Source organism: Parasteatoda tepidariorum, chromosome 2 (genome assembly GCF_043381705.1).
Source record: "Parasteatoda tepidariorum isolate YZ-2023 chromosome 2, CAS_Ptep_4.0, whole genome shotgun sequence".
NCBI classification, from domain to species: Eukaryota; Metazoa; Arthropoda; class Arachnida; order Araneae; family Theridiidae; genus Parasteatoda; species Parasteatoda tepidariorum.
In genome coordinates, this window is record NC_092205.1 from 14,572,697 (window position 1) to 14,593,705 (window position 21,009).

Genomic DNA, 21,009 nt, shown 5'->3' on the forward strand with positions numbered 1-21,009 from the left:
AAAATTTTTTGCATCATTTTAAAGAATATAATTTTACATGGCAAAATACAAAATTTCAGTAAAATCGGTCGAATAGCTCCTGAGAAATCGAATTTTAAATATCTGACTTGATTTTTTGACCGTTGTTTTCAGTTATTTAACTTCTTACATCAAATATAAATGAAATGATGGCCCAATTCGAAACAAAATATCTATCAGCGTATGCATCAAATGTATCAAACATGTGTATTAAAATTATTTTATTTTGAATGCGATACTTTCGCTGTATTTCCCTATTCAGGATATTACAAAAACTTGGAAGTTTTAACGATAAATAAGTTTTGAAACAGGTAATTAGATGCAATCTTAAATTCGCCTTATCTCTTATGAAAAACGGAGATAAATTTCCACCGGCAATCCATCTGGATTAAAAAAGACAGATTTTTTACATAGTTTTCTTTCTAGCAAAAGTCTTTTTAGTAGCAAAAAGAAAATAAGGAATTTCTGTATCCCTACGTGCAGTCTAACGGACAGGATACCAAGAGCCATTAGCATAAGTGCCATAGGCAAATTTATTTTCGCTTTTTTCAAAGTTAACATGAGGTAGTAGGTAAAAAATAATAACAAAAAGACTCGCTAAACTATCATGCCAAAGAAAAACAACAATACATTATTCATGCCACGATCCTGCAAACGCGATAGAACAAAACAGAAGTGTGTGCTTGTTGTGTTATCTTCACTCCTTTTGTTTTCTTCGTTCCATCATATCTCTGATCATTGGAGAGATATTTTCGCATCATTGGAACTTCTTTTTCTTCACATCTTCAAATCCTCATCAATTTAGATAGAAACAAGTAAAAACTTTTTTAAATCAAATCTATATGGTATAAACTTTTTTTTATGAAAATATTGAAAATAAAATAAGCGTTAAAACTTGTCAACAGAAAGAAAGTGCAGCTGAGTAAGGAATTACAATAAACTTTTAATATCAAATTTTTTTTGTTGAATGGATTAAATGTAATATTATTTTTAATGGAAGCAGTTTTATTTTTGTCAAGATAGAAGGAAAAAAAATATTGGGCTCAGTTTTAAAACGTAGAGAAACTTTCTTTAGCATTAAATACTTACTATGACAGTAATTTAACCCACATTTTTTGTTTCAATTCTGCCAAAAATAATACTATTTTCTCTTTTTTAATATGCTTTGAAGCGTAGTTTATATAATTACTTTCTATTTCCTTTTCTCACTTTCTTAACTTTAATTTTATTGGTTTGTTAGATATTATTCGAAATTTCGATTGCGATAAAAGCCAATTAATTTTACTTACGCCTTTGAGAAAAGTATACAGCTCATCAGTCTTAAAGCTCCTGTAAATATGGTTTCTAACTAGCTAAGTGCCTCTTTGGCACTTAGCTAGTTAGAAAGTGTTCATAATTTTTACCGTTGGTAAACTCTCTTTGGCGTTAATATGGCGTTCTCTTAGCGTTCCTCCAGAAAAAATGTCACATGGTAAAAATAATCGTCAGAGACAAAGTCACTGCTTTAGTTATAATTGCTGAATTCAAGGTAATATTTTATGAGCATCGGTTATGAATTTGAAATAGATCAATTTTAAGGGATGTACTGGACCATTATACATGAATTACCTGATACGTATGCTATGAACGATTAGTAATTTGATGAATAAAAATATGCTTTGATTGAAATAACAAAAGTTGTATCACAGTATAACTAAGAAATGAATTTCCTTTAAAATTACTCAATTTTAATGGCGATCAATTCAGATAAATTTATAATAAATTAGAAATTCCGTAGATATAATTGTTATAAGACATTTATTTTTTTATACATCTTTCTAGTTTTATAAAATCAGAACAGAATTGTTAATCTAGTTGTGCATTTACCTAGTTGCACGTACCGTTCAGCCAAAACTGACTCTTGCATATATAAGTTCAAACAATCTAACCTAAACTTAAATATATTGTCTTTATGTTCAGATTTTTTGAATCATGGTATTTTGAATCATTAAAAAGCAAATCAATGATAATGAAGTTGCCAAAATGTTACATTATTTGCGAAAACTTAAATTTTAAAATTGAACTACTGGCAGAAAAAAAGATATTGAAAATGTGGAAAAAAAATTTCAGTTTTGATCCTAAATAATAAAAATTTTGTTTAAATCTAATTAATTTAAGATTTTATTTGATTAACTATGTGAGCAGAAAACCTTATAGAAATTAATGTCACTTTTCAAATATATTTTGAGGAATTATCTACGATACATTTAACGAGATAAATCCGTTAAAAATATAGTTTCAGAATATAAATAAAAATAAAGCTTTTAAAGTATACATATAATATTTTGGTGTAAAAAAAAACGTTATTTTAGTCTGATATTTCATTCATTACACAGATTAAGAACTGAAAAGATGGAAATAAAATTATTAGAATCAGTTTCTTAGTATAATAAAACCAAGAGGTTTTAATAAAACGAGAAAAAAATGTGGTGAAAACTACCAGAATATGATCAAATTTAACTTGTTTCTGGCATTATGGGATCGCCGTATTTTTTATCGAAACGCTTTGGTTATGACTTTTGGTAAAATTAAAAATAAAATACGGTCTAATTAGCATACTGTTTGGTGTTAAATGTGGTAAAATTTTGTACTTTTATCTCGATACCATAGAGCATGGCATAAAAAACCATTTATTCGGTTAAATTTTCTTTTCAATTTTGTGTTTTTTACTAAATATGCGGTTATCAGAACAATAATTTTAAGAGAATCTAGAATTTCATTTAAACCTATACCATACGAACGAAAAAATACCGTATATTTTGATTATTATTAATTTCATTATTTTTATTTTTATTTTTTGTACAACATAACCAAACAAGTACAACTAAGGATTTTTTTTCTTCGTTCAGCAATTCCATTTCACTCATCTTTGTTAAATTTTTCGAATAAATTAGTTTTTAAAATTTTAATCTCCCTTTCGCTGTAACTAATCTCAATAATGAGTTTTTTTTTTACTTTGATTCTGTTCAGTTCGCGTTTAAATATAATTCTGTAATGCTTTGGTTTTCTATTATCGTCCTTGCATTCAGGTTGTTTTAAATTTTGGCAAGTTTTTTAAAAATATATATTAATGTTGTCAATAATGAAGTTATGAGCATGTATAACTAATTTGTAATAAAACACGAAAAACCACAGTAGCCGAGAAAGAAAAAAATGATAAAAAACAGAATAAAAAACACTCACAGTGGCCGAGAGGGGTAAATTCAAGTGCAATGCCTTTTCACGCGCAATGTAGAGGTGGTGAAGAACTAATGTCGTTAACAAGAGAATCAGTATTTATATGAATAAAACATGATTCCATTGCATAGTTGATGTGACTGAGGTGGAAAAAATACTGCGATTTTTCTTGTCTTGTTTCTCATCTTTATTTTAACCTTTTTCGTTGGCAACTTTACGTTTAATATTTCAAATAGCTTTTGTTTCTTCTTATTAAGGTCTGGCAAGTCTTGACATGGGCACCTATTTTTAAAGTGCTTGAAACATATCGACTGCATTTTTTAAAATTTATTTTTGAAGAAAATGAAGTTTTTAATCAGGTAATATACAGCCTCTTCAGTTTCTTGGGATTATCTATTTGATACTATTACCTTATTTCCATTTTGCAGTTTTCCTTAAGAGTGGATCTCAAGATTGGAAGATCGGTACATCATCCATTTTTGAGTTATTACTTGGTTCTTGAGCTCATTGGCTAGAAATTCTTCTCAGTCCCTAATTTTCAATCATATGATTTACATATGCTAAACTTCTTGTTTTTTTTAAAACGACTGGTGTTTTTTTAAACTTAATTAAACAGCTAAATTCATTATTGCATCTAATACCCACTATACATTATTTAAATTGGTTCAAACATTTGCCTTTTATTTGTTAAATTCGTCGAAAAAAAAACGCTTTGTTCATAAAAAATATGATTTTGTGTCTGATTTCGTGTACTTTCTGCGGAATCTCATCTGCACTTATTAATTAGAGTGTTAAATGTAACGCACTGGAACCATTAACATAGTGTCCTAATACGCAATTATCCGATCATTAGATTCAAAATCATTCAGAGTGCTTGCATTGTTTCTTCTTTTCAGCACGCTATGCGTATTTCATTTTTCTGGAATCTTTCATGTTAGAAGTGCCCTAGAAATAAATTTTGTTTTTAATTTTAAATCCTATTTGTGCTGCAATTCTTGGATATCCCACCACCATCAGCATCTCATCTTTAATAGTCGTGTTTTAAATGATATCCTCCGACATAGGTTTCAATAGAGCCGTGGTGGTTCAGGGGATAGAGCATTTACCTTCCAATGAGGTGAACGGGATTCAAACACCAATGATGACTGCTCGATACAAATTCCGCATCCAGCTTGCACCGACCACAATGCTGACGTAAAACATTCCAAGTGGTAGACGAATCATGGGTTAGAGTCCCCTTGCCGTCAGGCTAATCGTGGGAGGTTCTCATGGTTTTCCTCTCCATGTAAGGCAAATGATGATACTTCCAACAATAAGTCCTCCACTGAGGTAACTTTCTCCCAATCCTTGATCCAAGAGTTCTCTTGCCTTCTGGATTGGCTGCAAAATAACGAGGTTACGGAGTTGAACATTAGTAGTCGTAAACCCAAAATTGGGTCGGCTGTTCAACGACGGTTATGAACATCATACGTTTATCTCTCTTCAAATACAAAAATATGGAAGGGACTAACTACGAAACTAAGTTGTTCGTTTCCGTATCCAACGATATACTTTTTATTTCCATATTATTACCATATCCAATTATATACTTTTTATTTCCATATAATTTTTTTTTTTAATATTGTAAGTCCCTTTTTTCTATTGCGACATTAGTCATTTGTAAGCTGTTATTTATTGTTATTCTGATTAGGTTTTCTTTCAGTTTTAATTAAAAATGAAATGTAATTATTGAAGTTCAGCGAAATATAATATAATTTTAGCACTTACGCTCTAAAAATTAACCTATTATAATAGTGCATCTAAGAAATGGGCAAAGTTTTTCATGTTAGTACGAACAGGCGGCTACCGGAAAGCCACATGTTTTCTAGACATTCATTGACAAGAGATTTTAAGGGTTAACAACTACTAGGCGATATTAATTCTAGGAATTTTAATTCCTAGTTTCCATTCCTAATTTGGCCACTTTACACTTTGTATAGCAGAACTTTTGCGACGCCCTTACCTGAGATAAAATTTTTGTTATAAAGCTTATTTTTAAAGCTGTTAAAATTTTTAGACATATAATACATATTAATCATGCTGCTGTCATAGCTTCTACTACCTACTCTATGGGGACACTAAAATCTCGGTAGTTTTTATCGAAACGCTTTGGTAATAATTTCGGTAAAATTAATGTTAAAATATGATTTCGAAATATGTGATAAAGTTTGGTAAATGAGGTAAACTGTGGTAATTTTCTCATGATTTCCTAGAACGATGCCTCAAAATTCAGTTAACATATTCAATTAAATTCTGTTTCTTTTTTGAATTTTTATTTTTTATGAAATATGTGGTAATAAGAACTATGATTCTGAAAGCCAAAATTTCCAGTAAGCCATTGTTTCCATTTGAACGGAAAAATTACCAAGTGAATGGTTTAAATATTTTTAATTTTGGTTTTATTCGGAAGAATAATGCTGCTTTTTTCTTCCAGAAATGTCGTTAGAGTACGGTAATTGCATCCGAACTTTTTTTTCCATGTTCTATATTAATTTAGATAACTTATCTAAATTAATATTAAAGTTGGAAACTATTGTAACATTATGATGATGATGAATATCAAGTAAGAAGTTTCTAAATAACCTGGTAAAAATTTTAAGAAAAATAGATTGAGTTTTGAGCACATAATAAAGAATTGCCTCAAGTATTCTAGTGTTAAAATTTATTTGTGGTAAAGAAAGTGCTAATGGTGTTTGTACTATAAGATTTATTTAAAATTTTTACTCAATTAGTTGCTTCATTAATAGCTTGTAGAATTGAATATGTAAATACTATTTCAAAATAAAATAAAATTATTAATTTTAAAGTATAAGTTTTTTCCAGTTTAATCAGTTTTTCTTTGAATTTGCATGTGCATTGGTTTTCAATTTTTGTCTTTCACGTTCCTTCCAGCACAACCAAACAAACGGAAAAGGGGGCGAAAGCTTATGGTTGAGGGATGTGTCTGGGTGTAAAATAAAGTGAAAATTTTTTCTAGAAGTTCTTACTGATCTTCTGCCGATTCCTAGTACTCTTTACCCTAGAAGTGCTCAGCACTCATACGTAGCAATACTTTTAATTTCGTTACTTGTAATGAAAGTAAGAGAAAAAAGCACGTACTTTTACTTGTATTTCATTACTTTTTAAAGTTAGTACTTTTACTTGCTTTCTGTTACTTATTTGAGAAACAAGTTCCTGTATTCGTAACAAAAATGTCAAAAGCAAATGTTACTTTCTTCTGAAAAATTTTAGAAATTTTCTTGAAACAAATTTTGTTTGCGAAATATTTGAAACATTTTTTTTTTTAAATTTATAAATTTTATGTATTACAAATTCCATATAACTTCTTTTTACAAATACTTTTAATTATTACAATTTCCTGAAAGAAAGATGGCGGTTCTTTTGAAAACTCAATGACTTTTTTTGCAAAAGTCACTACAAATTTCGAAAAAAATGTCCAAAAATGTCGCAATTTTAAAATTAACGTAATTTGAATTTTTTTTCTTTATATGCAATCCCTGAATTTGATTTCTGGTTTGGTGTTAAGATAATTTCAATGCTCACTATTTCAATGAATTTTGCAACATTTTCCTGCTTGTTAAAGTTTTATAAATTTAAATTTAAATTTAATGCAGTTTAAATTTTATATATATATTTTTTCTAGCATTTCTTTTAATGAAAATGAAGGTTAATTTGAATTTTCGATTTCCTCGAAATGCACTTTGAAATCGTTACTCTTTCTGTACTTGTACATTTTTCTCGCTATTTTTTAAAATCAAAAATGTGTAGTTGTTACTCGCAACTTTTGCTTTAAGTACTTCTAATTTTACTCATTACTTTTTAAAAGTAACGTTTCCACGTATGTCAGCACCTACGTTGCGAACCTATAGTTTAAACGCTGTAAAAATGTATATACGGTATTTATACGGTGTTTTAATGTTTATACGCAATGCCTGTAAATGTTTATATGATACTCCATCAAATATTTATGATTAAAATAGGCTTTATTTTGATAAGAATATTAATGTGTTTTAAAAATTTAAAAAAAAAAAAAAAAAAAAAAAAAACTCTTGATGTTTATTTTATAATTGTCTTACGAAAAAAAACAATGTAAAAAAGTAAAATGAACAATGTAAAATAAAACGTTCTTTTCTTGTTTCTTTTAGTACATAAGAAGTTCTTTCATAAACTTACGAGTTTTTATCCGGAGTAAAAAATTTAAGCTCAGTATAAACCTCCATTTTTATTTTGAAATTTCATAAATGCCGAGACTAATGTGTCATGAAATCTTGACGAGTTAAAAAATGTAGCGAAAAGCTGCGAGAAATGTTGAAAAAAAAACGAGCAAAATTATAGTAAAATTACTTGCAGAAACAGAGAAAGTAATAATGGACGTTATTACCAGACAGAGCATCCCGGGCATTGATGTCAGCGCCACCTATCGAAGACGGGGAAGGGACATCAGGTAGGGAATCACTTGCAGTGGAAATGGAACGTCTTTACAGGGAAGCCACGTACAAGGCGCGATTGAAAAAATTCCTGGGCCAGGCCGGCCCCCTCTATTTCCTGGGCTCTTATTCCAAAAAGTTGTAAAAGCGGATATTTTAACAGATTCAAAAGATTTTTTCTCAACGAATGAAGCAAATGAAAGTGAAGAAATTTATCATATAAGTTTTAAAAAGATGAATTGGTTTTATTTTAATCAGTGATCGTGAAGAAAAATGAATTCGAAAACTTTTTATACTGATGAAACCAATGGATCTAAAAAACCAGCAAAAAATTTCTCTTCAAAATTCATTGAAGTGTAAAGAACAAGGTGAAACTTTAAAATTTTAGCGACATCAGTTTCTTAAAATGTATGGATGATTTTATCGAAAATTTTAGAATGAATAATTCTTTTCTTTTACTTTTACCTAACATTTAAATCCTTATTATGTATACGGAATGAGTCGTTAGTAAACACTATGTGTTTATAAAATGTTTAGATCTTTTTTAAAATTGTACGCTGAAACGTTTTTATCAGGCGTACTTAATCTATTTCTTTTCATTGTTAATACAAGCATGCATCTAATTTATTGATGTTTAAATTATTAATAGAAAATTACAAATAGTGATTATATTTTATATTTTTTTCTTAAGTTATAGTTGTTTTTAAAATTTAAAATAAAAAAAATCTTTTTTCTTCTTAAATTCGTGAAAACTATTAGTTAATTAAAATATATAAATATATATTTTAACATATTTATGCTAAAATGATTAAATTTAAATTGAAATAGTATGTTATCTAGAATTTTATATTTCATTAATTGTTCAATTTTATTGAAATTCATAATAATTCAAATGCATTTTTCTCATAGCAATTATAAATGAACGTTCAAAATTTTTCATGAATGCATTTAAATTTTTCAACGCACTTTCAACCTTAAAGTTTGCACTTTGGCGCCATTCCTCAGGTGCTAACTAATTGTGATTAATTTCTTTTAACTATACACCTACAATCGAAGTATCGCACGTGTGTATGTTATGCATGTAACATGTAAAAACATTCTGTGTACAAACGAAACATATAATGAAAGCAGTCATTTTCCACATCGCAAAATATTTTCAAAAGAATCAAAATCTTTTTTTTTAATACACGTTTGAATGCATGTCATTAAAATACACTTAAACGTATAATACATGTTTAAGGTTAAAAAGAAGGATCAAGTTTTTTTAAATAAATGTTGCCACTAAAAACATTTAAAAAATGGGTATATTTGACATAAATACACCAGGATGATGCAACACTACACCTGTAAATAGAATGCAAAATCAAGTAACTGGTATCATGTACCTAACGATTTATCGCATGAATCATCGAACCAAAATGACTTTTAAAAGGAAAATATTAAAAACGTTCTATGTGAGATTTGATTAAAACTTTTGAACCAGTGTTGCCATGCATAAAGTGAAAATAAACAGCTGTGGTCTTCTCAAGTCGACCTTCCATTTTTATATTCTTGCCTTTCTGTCTATTCAACCCATTGGAAACAGCAGCCCCTTCTCAACCCAAACAAACATTCATATCGGGGTGTTTCTGCCTGTATCTCACAATATTACTGAAGGATCTATAGGTCGAGGTGTTGTTCCAGCTATAAAATTGGCTGCTCGGCACATTAATAGCAGTCCTATGATTCTTAAAGATTACAGATTGGTTGTACAGTTCTTCGACACTATGGTAAGTTTGATCATATACAGATTCGAATAGTTGATTTTATAAATGTGCATTTCATACACTGTAAGAAAATTCCGAGTAAAATTCCGGTAAAAGGAAAGTACTAATTGTCGATACTTTTTTCCGTAAAATTTTATGGAGCAAAAAAAAACTGATTTACTGTAATTTTATCCTGGATTTTTATACAGTGTAAGGTATTTATAATGATTGAAAATTGTTTATCATCCCATTAACTAAATATATAATGTCTAGATATAAATAATAGATCTAAATAGTACCTGAAGTATATCACAGTAAAGTATATCATAGTAAAGTATATCATAGTAAAGTATATCATAGTAAATGTTTTAGGGATACACTTAAATTTTTTTTGACCTGGTGTCCGTATATCGGATATCAACTTTTTCTCTAAATAGTTAAAGACTCCTCTTATTGGTGATCAGGTCAAGATGATTATTATTGTAACATCTCTAAAATGCAAAAACATCATTAAATTGCAAATATTAAAATTTTGCAGCTTATCTTCAATATAGAAATCTGTTTAAATATATTGCCTTTAAACTAAGCTGATTGGATTGATTTAAATAGAGAAATTTAAAATAAGCAATAATATATAATAAAATAAGCTATTAATTCGTATTTTATGAATCAAATAAGTAACGTTGTTCGTATTCTAGAAATCAAAAAAGTAATGAGCCATTACAAAGAAAAGCTGATTTAAATTTAGATATTAAGGGTTACTAACAGCTATTAAAAGTCACCAATTTAGCTATTATAGGTTACTTTACTAATAATCATCGGAATAATTAGTTCTTTTCATTTTATTTAATATGGTTTCTTATTATTGTCGTGGAGTTATTGTAAGTCTATTTTCTATTCGTATTATAGGTCTATTTTTCTTGATCGAGAAAAGTATGACTCCTTAGAGTTGAAGATAATTTTTACATCCAATTTTCATGATTTCGTTAAGTGATATTATATTTTGTTAATCTTGAGTAGGGTAAGAACTCAGAAACACAGCTCAACTTCAGTAAAAAAGGAATCAGCAAAAAAAAAAACAGTAGCAAAGTAGTTTTAGGTATTTTCGAGTTTTTATCCTCAAGGCAAAAACTTGAAACTTCTAAAAGTTCGTATTCATCATATTAGCATTGTATGTATCAAAAGAAAAAAAAATTCTAACTGAAAGGGTTGACGTTAGAATGCAGTTTGAGTTCGTTAAAATTCATATTTATCCTTTCATATTGATATTGCTTCTTAAATATAGGTTATGAATAAAGCAAATATTTAAATATGTTGCCTCGCTGTGGAAAATGAGAATTTCAATTGGTTATGTAAAACCCAATGAATTGCTGTTCTTTAGAAGCAGATCAAATAAACAGTTATCTTCTATAGTATTGTGGCTTAAAAAAAACAATTTATGGTTTCCCACATCTTTATTATTCAGTTATGTAAATAATAAGGCTTTTTATCTTTAATATGAAACACAAAAATATCGATATATATAAAACGTAATAGATGATTATTGGAAAAATAGTAGTTCTTAATTAAAATTAAAAACATGTTTATAGAAAATATATAGAAAAATTGTCTTACAAATAATTATTATTTCATCAGACTTTTAGATTTAATTTTTTCGAAGTTTTTGTTGTTGATTTGAAGAATCTCCTTAATTAGGAAACTATGTAAAAATACACTTATTTAAATAAAATCACGTATAAAATGGCAATAAAATGGCAATAAATGGCTTCAATAAAATGGCAGAATAGCAAAAGAGTTCTAATAATTTCCCTTTCTATTGCATATTTAATAAAGAATAACAGATTATTTAATGATTAGATTTTTTTTCTTTTGCAGTCAAAACAATTATTTATTTGAAAATTGTTTAAAAGTATAAGCTTGGTTCCCATGGAGATAATTAGTATACGAAAATTTTTATTTTTAATCGTTATTTTTACCTAATTATTAATATTCTAAAATTATTTAGAAATTTTTTTGCAATTATACAAGGAAATTGCACAAAAAATAATTTTCGAATTATTTTATAGGTCCTTATTAAAATTAGCAAAGTCTACAATTCCTAAACTTGCTTTTATAATTCAAGGTTAAAAATACAGTTTATCTATTTTTTTATACTTTCTTCTTATATTTTTCTAAAAATAATTTTTAACAATTATATTTATATTTTTTTATTATTTTCGGTTTTTCTTTAAATTTATTCTTAATTAATCACAGATAAAATTTAATAATTTTATTTGTGAAGTAGAATTGCAATTGTATTAATTTATTTTAATTAATTAAGATTTTGTATTAATTCTTTATTATTAATGACTTAGAAAGGAATTAACGGCAGCCTTTTTTTAAAAAAAAATCAAAGTTATGGTTCTAAAGTCAAAAAAGGCATGCTTATTCATCTTGAGATGTGTGATTCATTTTTAAAAGTTTTTTTACCGTTCTGTTTTAATTAGTGAATATTTTGAAATGGCCAATTTAACTAGTTGTGAAAAATTTATATTTTTTCTCTGTTTCAATAGTTGTGCTTCAAATAGTTCTTTAATAAAAAATTTGCAAGCAAAATTTTAATTGTTTTCATATAAATTATTTGTTAAGAAAATTATTTTCATAACTACTGAAATTATTTATAAATATTAGTGAATAATGTGTTAATTTTGTGAAATTTGAATAATATTTCAAGCTTAATAGAAAAGTCTTCTCTATTATGCTTTCAAGGCAAAAAAAAGAGTTTTAAAGAGTTATAGGAGTTTAACATTTTAACACGAATTCTTAATTTCCGTGGAGTAGATAAATTTTATGTGAACTGAGAAGAAAATTTTGGTAAAAAATCTGCATTATATCGTAATGACATTTATGGTAAAAAAAAACACAATTAAGGTTAATTAAACAAAAATACACAGCTTCTAAAACATTCATTTTGCAATTTTTTAGTTTATATGGTAACGTTTTACCAGAATTTTAAAACCTTACATTTTATTACTGCACATATAGTAAAAAATACAAAACCGAAAAGTAAATTTAACTGAATAAAAGGTTTTTATTCCATGCTTTAAAGTATCATGATAAATGACCAAATCTTACCACATTTACAAATTTTATCACTCATTATAAATCCATATTTTGTTCGTAATTTTACCAAAATCAATACCAAAGATTTTCGATAAAAATTGCACCAAACATTGATGATTTTTAATTACATTGGGATTATACGCATGCCCAAATAAATATGAAGTAGATATAATTAATTATATTTTAAAGTAAACTCGCAAAATTATTTTTGCAAGTGCTGAGTCAATAATTTTCTGCGGTTTACTTTCTCATGAAATTTTGTTAATAACTTTGAAGCTCCATGAATTCTAAATTAATTCTGAATTTAAGTGAAAAAAATACTTTCATAAAAGTGTGAAAATTATGATTTGAAATGTTGGTTTTTTTGCTTGCAAATTCTTAAACTTTGGTTGCAAGCCTTATTGTAGATATTTCATTTTTTTCGAATGGTAAAATTGCTTAAAATTATTTTTGTCTCTACAATAGCATCTGATAGTGCGTAAATTTCTAACAATTAAGATGATTTAAATCTTTTTTTAATGGCGGGCACTTGGAACTACTGTCCATTGGTCACAGAAAGTGCCAGAACTGCAAACTCTCTTTTCGTTACCCAGTGGTCACCTGTGGCAGCGCCACGGCGGTGGAGCAGCGTCGCCCACGTCACACTACCACAGCCCGTTCATAGGGCGGGTCACATTCACACATTCACGCACAAAGGAGAAAGGACATAGAACACAGATAGAGAGAAAGAAACATCCATGCCTTGCCCGGGATTCGAACCTAGAACCTTTCTGATGCAACGACAGTTCACTGCCCCCTAGACAGGCCGATCGGCAGATGTTTTAAATTGTTTTTTCGATTTCACTTGCAATTATTTATCTACATTTGATTTGAAATGTTTTATTTTTAAAAGTTATAATATTTACTAGTGAATTATTAATTAGTTCTAACTTTTCTAATATTATTTTATTCAGATTTCAAAAGAATTTAGCATAATATTACATACAGCATCCGTAAAATCCACTTTATTGTAAAATATTTTTCAATCCCAAAATTTTACACTTTGATTTTTACAGTAACATTTATTTACAGTAATTCAGTGATTTAACGGTAAAAATCGATTTTACGGTAATACGTACATGCAGCCAGAGTGCCGGAATTTCTTACAATATTTAACACAGGTATTTTCTACAATGCGGCGTTAAAGTGTCTACAATCATGATACTTATACAAACTATGGAATAAATGTTTAAATAGATTTAAAATAGATTTACTTTTTTTCATGAAATAAAATACAAGGGCATTATTTCTGTTTACACCAAGGATGCCCATTCAAATTCTAAATGAAGACATTCTGCTGAGCATCGTTTCTGCAACCGATGAATGACAACATTTTGGGCAGTATAAGCGATAATAAGGGCCGGCCATAAGCATTCCAGTAGCCGATTTAGAGGTTCTGCCGTAGTTTCAATGGCTTACTTGGATGTAGTCCAGAAATCCGTAACAGCTGTCCCTGAAACTAATGTGAAGAGGAGTACTTTTCGAATGGCCTAGAAGCATTGACACGGAAAGGAAATGAGTTAGAGCACATAGGTTTTTTTTCCATTGGAAATATATGCTAATCTTTTACTTTCAACACTAGAGAAAACTGCTTGACTTGTTTTCTTCTCTTTACTTCTATTTTTTAAAAGCAAAGTATTCTTTTAGGATTTTTCGCTGATTTAATTAAATGGTTTGAGTTGCTTGTTAAAACATCGGATGCAATTTCCATAATTCTAAGGTTGTAACGAAAGGTTAGAATTAAATAAGAAATATAAGGTAAAACGTAATTTTATTACCTATTTGCTCAAAGCAATAAAAATATTTAGAATCGTGAAAAAAATAGCTAATTTGTAGTAGTATTTTATTCACATGTTTCACAAATTATAATAAAAATGGGACTTTCTGAAATAATATATGCATTTAAAGGACTTTGCAGTAAGGTGTCGCCGTATTCGAATATTTCTCATTTAAGAGAAAATATTATAATCTAATGATGAAAGAATTAGAAAACTGAAAGAGTTTCAAGAAAAATTAAAAACTTTTTATTGTGTATTAAATTTAAAAAATCCGGAAAAGTAACTTTTGCTTAAATGGCTTGGTGTTTTTTAAATAATTCCTCTACTTTGTCAACATCTTTTTTTGCAATTCTGAAAACTGCGTCCTTTCTTTTAGATCATTCCATCTAGCGTCATTTCCATCTAGAAATGTTTATACACTGTTAAACATTTATAGATGGAAATGGTTAAATAGCTACTCATTTAATTGTTATTCTACCATAATTAACCAAAACAGTTAAATAACCGTAAAAAAGATGATATTCAAGCTGTTAAGTATAAGAAAAAACGATTATTGATTTTTTTATAGTTAATATATGATGAATACTCAGCATTTATGATGAATAATCATATTGATTAAATAAAAAATATAACATGTTTTTCTTTATTTCGAAAAAGATATTTCACACAAATGGCTATCAATGCAATAATAAAATTCTTCGCAGGTAGTTTATTTATACAAAATGTTTAAAATTTAAATTAAGAAAAAATACAGAGTAGCGAGTGCGTAAATTGAATTAGGATTACATTTTTCAGATTTATTAATTTCAGAAAAAGAAATTGTTTAGGAGGGGTTGTTTATCTTCCAATGGCACAGAATCACACGTTCGTCGCTATCCAACTATGGAATTTTTGATAATATTTGAGACTTTTCTATTGATCAAAAGAAATTTTATTTTGACAAAAAAGTGACTATCATAGAGTGACGGAAATAATCTGTCGTTCTTAATCCCGTAGTAATTCTAGGAGCAACAGTTAATCCTTTTTACTATCTTTATAAGTTTAAAAATGACTTCATTGGTTGTCTCCTTTTTTAATTGATTCAATCCTTATACCGAAATGAAGAGGTTAAAAGAAACAGTAAATGTCTTTTATAACATATCTATACCTAAAGGAGTGAAACAGGTTCGGAAATCCTAGACTAAGTTATATTATTTTTTTCTGAACCTAATTTACATTTATAAAAAAGAATTAAATTCTTAATTAAGAAATTTAAATTCTTAAAAATTTAAATTCTTAAAGTACTTTAATTTCGATATTTCATCACGATATTAGTCTTATACTTTGAAAATTTCTTTTAATTTATAAATTTTTGAAACTAAAGTTTTAAAAATAACTTTAAACCTAATTTAAATAAATACAAAAAATGTCTAAGCTCATTTTCAATATAAAACAACAAATTTCGCTATCGGACATTTGGAAACTTGAAATTTATCTAAATTTGATCCTCAAAAATATGTCTTATCCTTATCTGCAGTTGCAGAAAAACATCTGGGCTGACTGATATAAAACCTCAAACTTCTCTATTACGACACTGGTCTTATAGCGACAAATTTAAAAATTCAAGTTTATGCTCAATGTTTCTTATTAAATAAAATCGTAATCTGTACTGTCTAAACAGTGAGAAAAAAAATCAATTTTTTTCTCCCTCTGTATTTAGATTCTTTTGTTCTCTAAGATTATACAAATTCCTATCCAAAGAAACATGCATAGGGTACAATAGGGAGCATAAAAAAAAGCAAAGCTTCCTTTACTTCCCTTTCAGCCCTGAGGGACATAAATTCAGCTCTCCAGGAATTTTTGTCGCTAACAAGTTTTCCAATAAGACTCTTTGTGGACAATTTTATTTTTGATTTATTTTCTACCCTTGACATTTTCTATTATTATGGATTTACAATATTAAAAACATAGTTTTTACGAGCTTGATGTGTTTTAAATTTAAACATGTTAACGTCGTAACATCATTTATCTGGAGCATTGCGTTTATTTATGTCATTTTTAAGCCATAATATGCATCATAACATTATAAAATCTTATATAAATAATTTCTATACTGTGAGAATATGGTTTGTTATTTTTACATAGTTTCGAGTAACTATTTAACATGATTTATATATATTATTTCATTTAATCAAATCATTTTTAAAACATAAATTATATTCTACCAATATATATTTTAAACGTAAACTGTATTATAGCTCTTTATAATGAGGTATTTGTGAATGTTTTTAAGATATATAATGAATTTTTTTAAATTCTAAACAGTGTAATTACAATTAGTTACTTTGTCATAGATTATTATTTGTAATATAATCATTTTTAATTAAATTCTATCTGAAATATATATTTTCTATTTCGTAATTTGCAAGCATGTTATCTACGCAACATTATCTAGTATTTTAAATTTCACTATTCAGTGTCTACTATTCAAATTAACAAATGAACTTCTTTTTAGCGGGGCTATATGGCTCTGTTAAAAGCACGACGAAAGGAAATTTAGAAAACTGAGTTATTATGTTATGAGAGTGGATCTTTATCAAATATTTTTCGTTCGTAAATCAAACTTAATTTTAAACACCTGAGAACATTTATTTTTACCCGAAGGAGAATAATATCAAGTAGTAAAAGATTACTTGTAAGATAATAATCTGAGACTGACTTGCAAAATAAAAATTTTATACAAAAATTACGCTAAAAAGTTGCTTAACATTAAAGCTAATTTTTTGAGGAACGTGAACGCATTTTGTTGTTTTTATCATTTATGTTATCTACTGAAAATGGATTTGAACATTTAATAGATTCTGTAAGCTGATATGCACTGTTGAGCATGTTATTCTACGAAAGATGTTCCTGAATGAAACATTTAAATACCCAAACACCTTTTTCAAACATATATTACGGAAAATATATGAATGTATCAATATTAATGAAATTCTTCATTTAACCTATCATGAAGATTATTCATTTAGCCTGCAGACTTTAAAGAACAGAATTATTCACTGCAATAAGGACAGTAACAGGCGTGGTAGCCTAGGGGGTGCCGGTGTACGATCCTCGACTCCGCCAAGATCCACCGAGTACCACCCGTAAAATCCGTGGAATTGAAAGTCTTGTGGTCAGTCACTGAGAAGTACCATGAGTAGAGGGATTTAGATAAAATTGTCTTCCTCTTCAGATTTATGTCTAAATAGAGGAAGTGGCCTCCAAAATGAGTGGTGCTGCCATCTATGCGTGGGATTGTTTACTTTATTCGAAAACGGTCAGATTGGCGAGTTTGGTTTTTCCGATTGTCATTAGAAACAACAACAGATCAGCATGGTTCTTTGCTGTGAAGGCTGAGAATGACCAGATAAAAAGCTTTAGTGGCTGAGAGTAGACCCAGAGACCTATGACTGCATAATAGTCATCACTAACCAGAAAGATAAAACAAAAGGAAATTCAAAATATTAAGCAGAAATTCATCAAACCTGAAATAACGGAAAATAATAACATGTTCTAACACTTTGCTCTCTGATAATAGCGTCGCTTGCTCCCGTGATGTAGAGATGCGGATTGTGAGTTCGATCCTGGTTGCTGATTAAACAAATGGCGCGTGTTACTTACACGCGCCAAAGTGTGAGTTAAATCTGCCATAGCTGCAAATCCTCTCGTTGTTCATGGGGAGGAAAATTGAAGAGAGTATCAGCTCATGATTGTAGGGAATAAAATGTAGGGAATAAAAATGACGCGGCATTCCTGCTATAGTCAATAAAAGACAGAACCCTGTTTTGATTTAAACTTTTTAATTCTTCATTTTTATGAGCAGCAATTAGAGTGAATTTTTTTTCTAAAAAAAAAATAAGCAGGATTACGGAAATGGAAAAGAGTGAGTTAAATTCCTAAGAGAATAATGTAGAAAAATTAACAAAACGCTAAAAAGAATGCCACGAAGGAAACGAAAACGAAATGAATTCTTTTCAGATAGTTCTACTTTGCCAAACTTAGATAAATTATTAATGAATAAATTTTAATGACTGTTTTTCATTTTACGAGTTTAATTTTCCTTTAAGTGGGTCACTCAAAATAAAAAGTTTGATTCAGTTTATAGACCTTAGAAAATCACGAACTAATAGATAGCTTACAGTTTAATGATAAAATTATAATATATTCAGGCATCAAACATTACAAGTTATCAAATAATGCCAACTGGAAATTTTATTATCTTAAAATAAAAATACTCAAAAGTATATTTTTTTAAATAAAAAACAGCCGCTCACACCTTTGATGTTTCCTCTAAAGGAAGCATATCACATTTGAAATATCTAACAAAGCATGTCACATTGGACACATCCTTTGTATGTAATCAAAGAAACTACCCAAATATGTTCCATATTCAACCAAAATATGTATAACAGAATCTGAAAAAAAGTTTGGCTGATGAAATAATAGAATACGGTGAAATTTACTTTGTTTCTGACTCTATATGAGCACTAAATAGCACAATAGTTCTTACCGAAGCACTTTGGTAATGGTTTCGATAAAATTGAGAATAAAATGTGGTTTTAATACACTCTATAACAAAAAAAAATCGACGCACCAAGAACGCACTAAGACGCGCTAAATCGATGCTCGATCAGGCTGGAATGATGCCGACTGGGGACGTATAGTCTTTAGCGACGAATTCCGCTTCCAACTGCGTCCTGACGATCATCGAAGACGTGTTTGGAGGCGCAAAGGCCAGAGGGGGGATCCTGCCTTCCCTATTGAAAGCCACACCAGCCCTCAACAAGGCATTATGGTCTGGGGTGTCATTTCCTTTGACAGCCCTTTGGTGGTCATTAGAGGTACACTTACTGCACAGCGGTACGTCGACGACTTCCTCAGACCTGTTTTGCTACAGTTCCTTTTGCAGCGCCCTGGGCTAGTTTTTTAGCAGGACAATGTCAGACCACATACGGCACGTGTTGCTATGAAATGTCTGCAAGCTTGCCAAACTCTTCCTTGGCCTGCCAGATCACCAGATCTCTCTCCCATCGAGCATGTCTGGGATATGATGGGAAGGCGATTGCATCAGGCACGGAATGTTGATGACCTCGTTCGACAATTGGATCGAATTTGGTAGTAAATACCGCAAGAGACCATCCGGGTGCTTTATCGGTCCATACCACGTCGTGTGGCAGCTTGTATCCAGGCTAGAGGCGGGTCAACACCTTATTGACTTTGACGCTGTAACTCTGCAATAAAGTATTCAATTGTTCTGAAATTTTAATCATTCACTATTCGGTACATTGTCTTCCTATCCACCAATTTTCGTTTCAATTGGACAACTCCTTCTTGGTGCGTCGATTTTTTTGTTATCGAGTGTATATGTGATAAAATTTAGTAATTTATCACAATACTTAGAGAGTTTTTTTTATGAGATATATTATTACCAAACACAAGTACTTTTTTGCAAACATGAACATTGTGTTTGGTCCCCAAAAAGACAAGAAAATTGAGCAATCATTAATATGTTCAAATATGCTAATACGTTTAACTTTTGAATTTGGGTATCATGTTCAACTTCCACTAAAAAAGTTTCCCCTAAACTACAAAAGAAGTAAATATTCTATTTCTGCAAGCAACATTCAAAATGAATTTAAAACATATTTAACCCAGTTTCTTAACAATAAAGTTTTGCACTATTTTGTATGGTGATTCAGTTTATATATTTTCTCTGATTGATTAGAGTTTGAGAGAGCATTTTGATCACGCAAATCTTTTGAAATGTTTTTATTTATGCTAATTCAAACCACTTTTCCTAGTTTGTATTCAGCTGCATTTTCTGGATGTGAGCAGAAATTTTCTGACATTAACGTTTTCTGAATTATTCATTAATAATTTTAATGAATGTTTAATGCATGGTTTTAATTCAGATTTTACATTTCCTTAAAAAAAGGATACATAAAAATTCGAAACTTATGCTAACTAATGAAAAATATATGTAAAAACGTTGGAACTTAAAGTTTTCAAAAACGAAATTAACTTGTAAAAAGATAAAAAATCACAATATTTGAAACATATGTAATTATTTTATGAAATGTTACATGAAAGTAAATCTTGAATGATATAAATACATCAAACGTGGACATTTTTTAATTGGAAAAAAAGTAGAAATATGCATTGCAAATAAGATGTTTAAATTTATTTCGTAAAATACTTTTAGTTTTATCTTATCTTTACTTTATTCTAAACAGTATTTAATTTATGAAGTAATGCAGTTAATTTGAATCAGTTATAAGAAAAGAGAAAAATTAAACCTTTTATTTTAAGGTGCAAGTTAGTTCACATTAAATAAATATATATCTTTTTCTTCTTCTACTGGCACGACAGCCTTTTGTTGGATAGAGCCTTCCCTATAACTTTCCTCCCTTCCACTCTTTTCTTAGTCTTTTCCCTTCTTTCCCACTCTTTTCCCTTCTTCTCCAGTTAGTAATATTTATTTTATAGGGTTTTAGGATTTTAAAATCCTCTTCCACATAGTCAAGCCATCTGATCTTCGGCCTACCTCTAACTCTAGTTCTCATTTTATAATTGAAGACTTTAAATGTCAAGGAAGAAGGGTCCATTCGGTCAGATGTGACCAAT

At 28.9% G+C, this 21,009-nt stretch overlaps 1 protein-coding gene across 2 annotated transcripts in view; it reads left to right on the plus strand.

Annotated features, from left to right (window-relative positions):
• The first annotated feature begins 8,589 nt into the window (after positions 1–8,589).
• The window catches only part of LOC107448832 (gamma-aminobutyric acid type B receptor subunit 2), a 274,252-nt gene continuing 261,832 nt past the window's right edge, over positions 8,590–21,009 (plus strand). For both annotated transcript variants that reach the window (XM_043051303.2, XM_016064184.3), the window contains exon 1: positions 8,590–9,469. In XM_043051303.2, the coding sequence (XP_042907237.2) occupies positions 9,191–9,469 (279 nt within the window). In that variant the 5' untranslated portion in view covers positions 8,590–9,190. The remainder of the gene's footprint in view (positions 9,470–21,009) is intronic.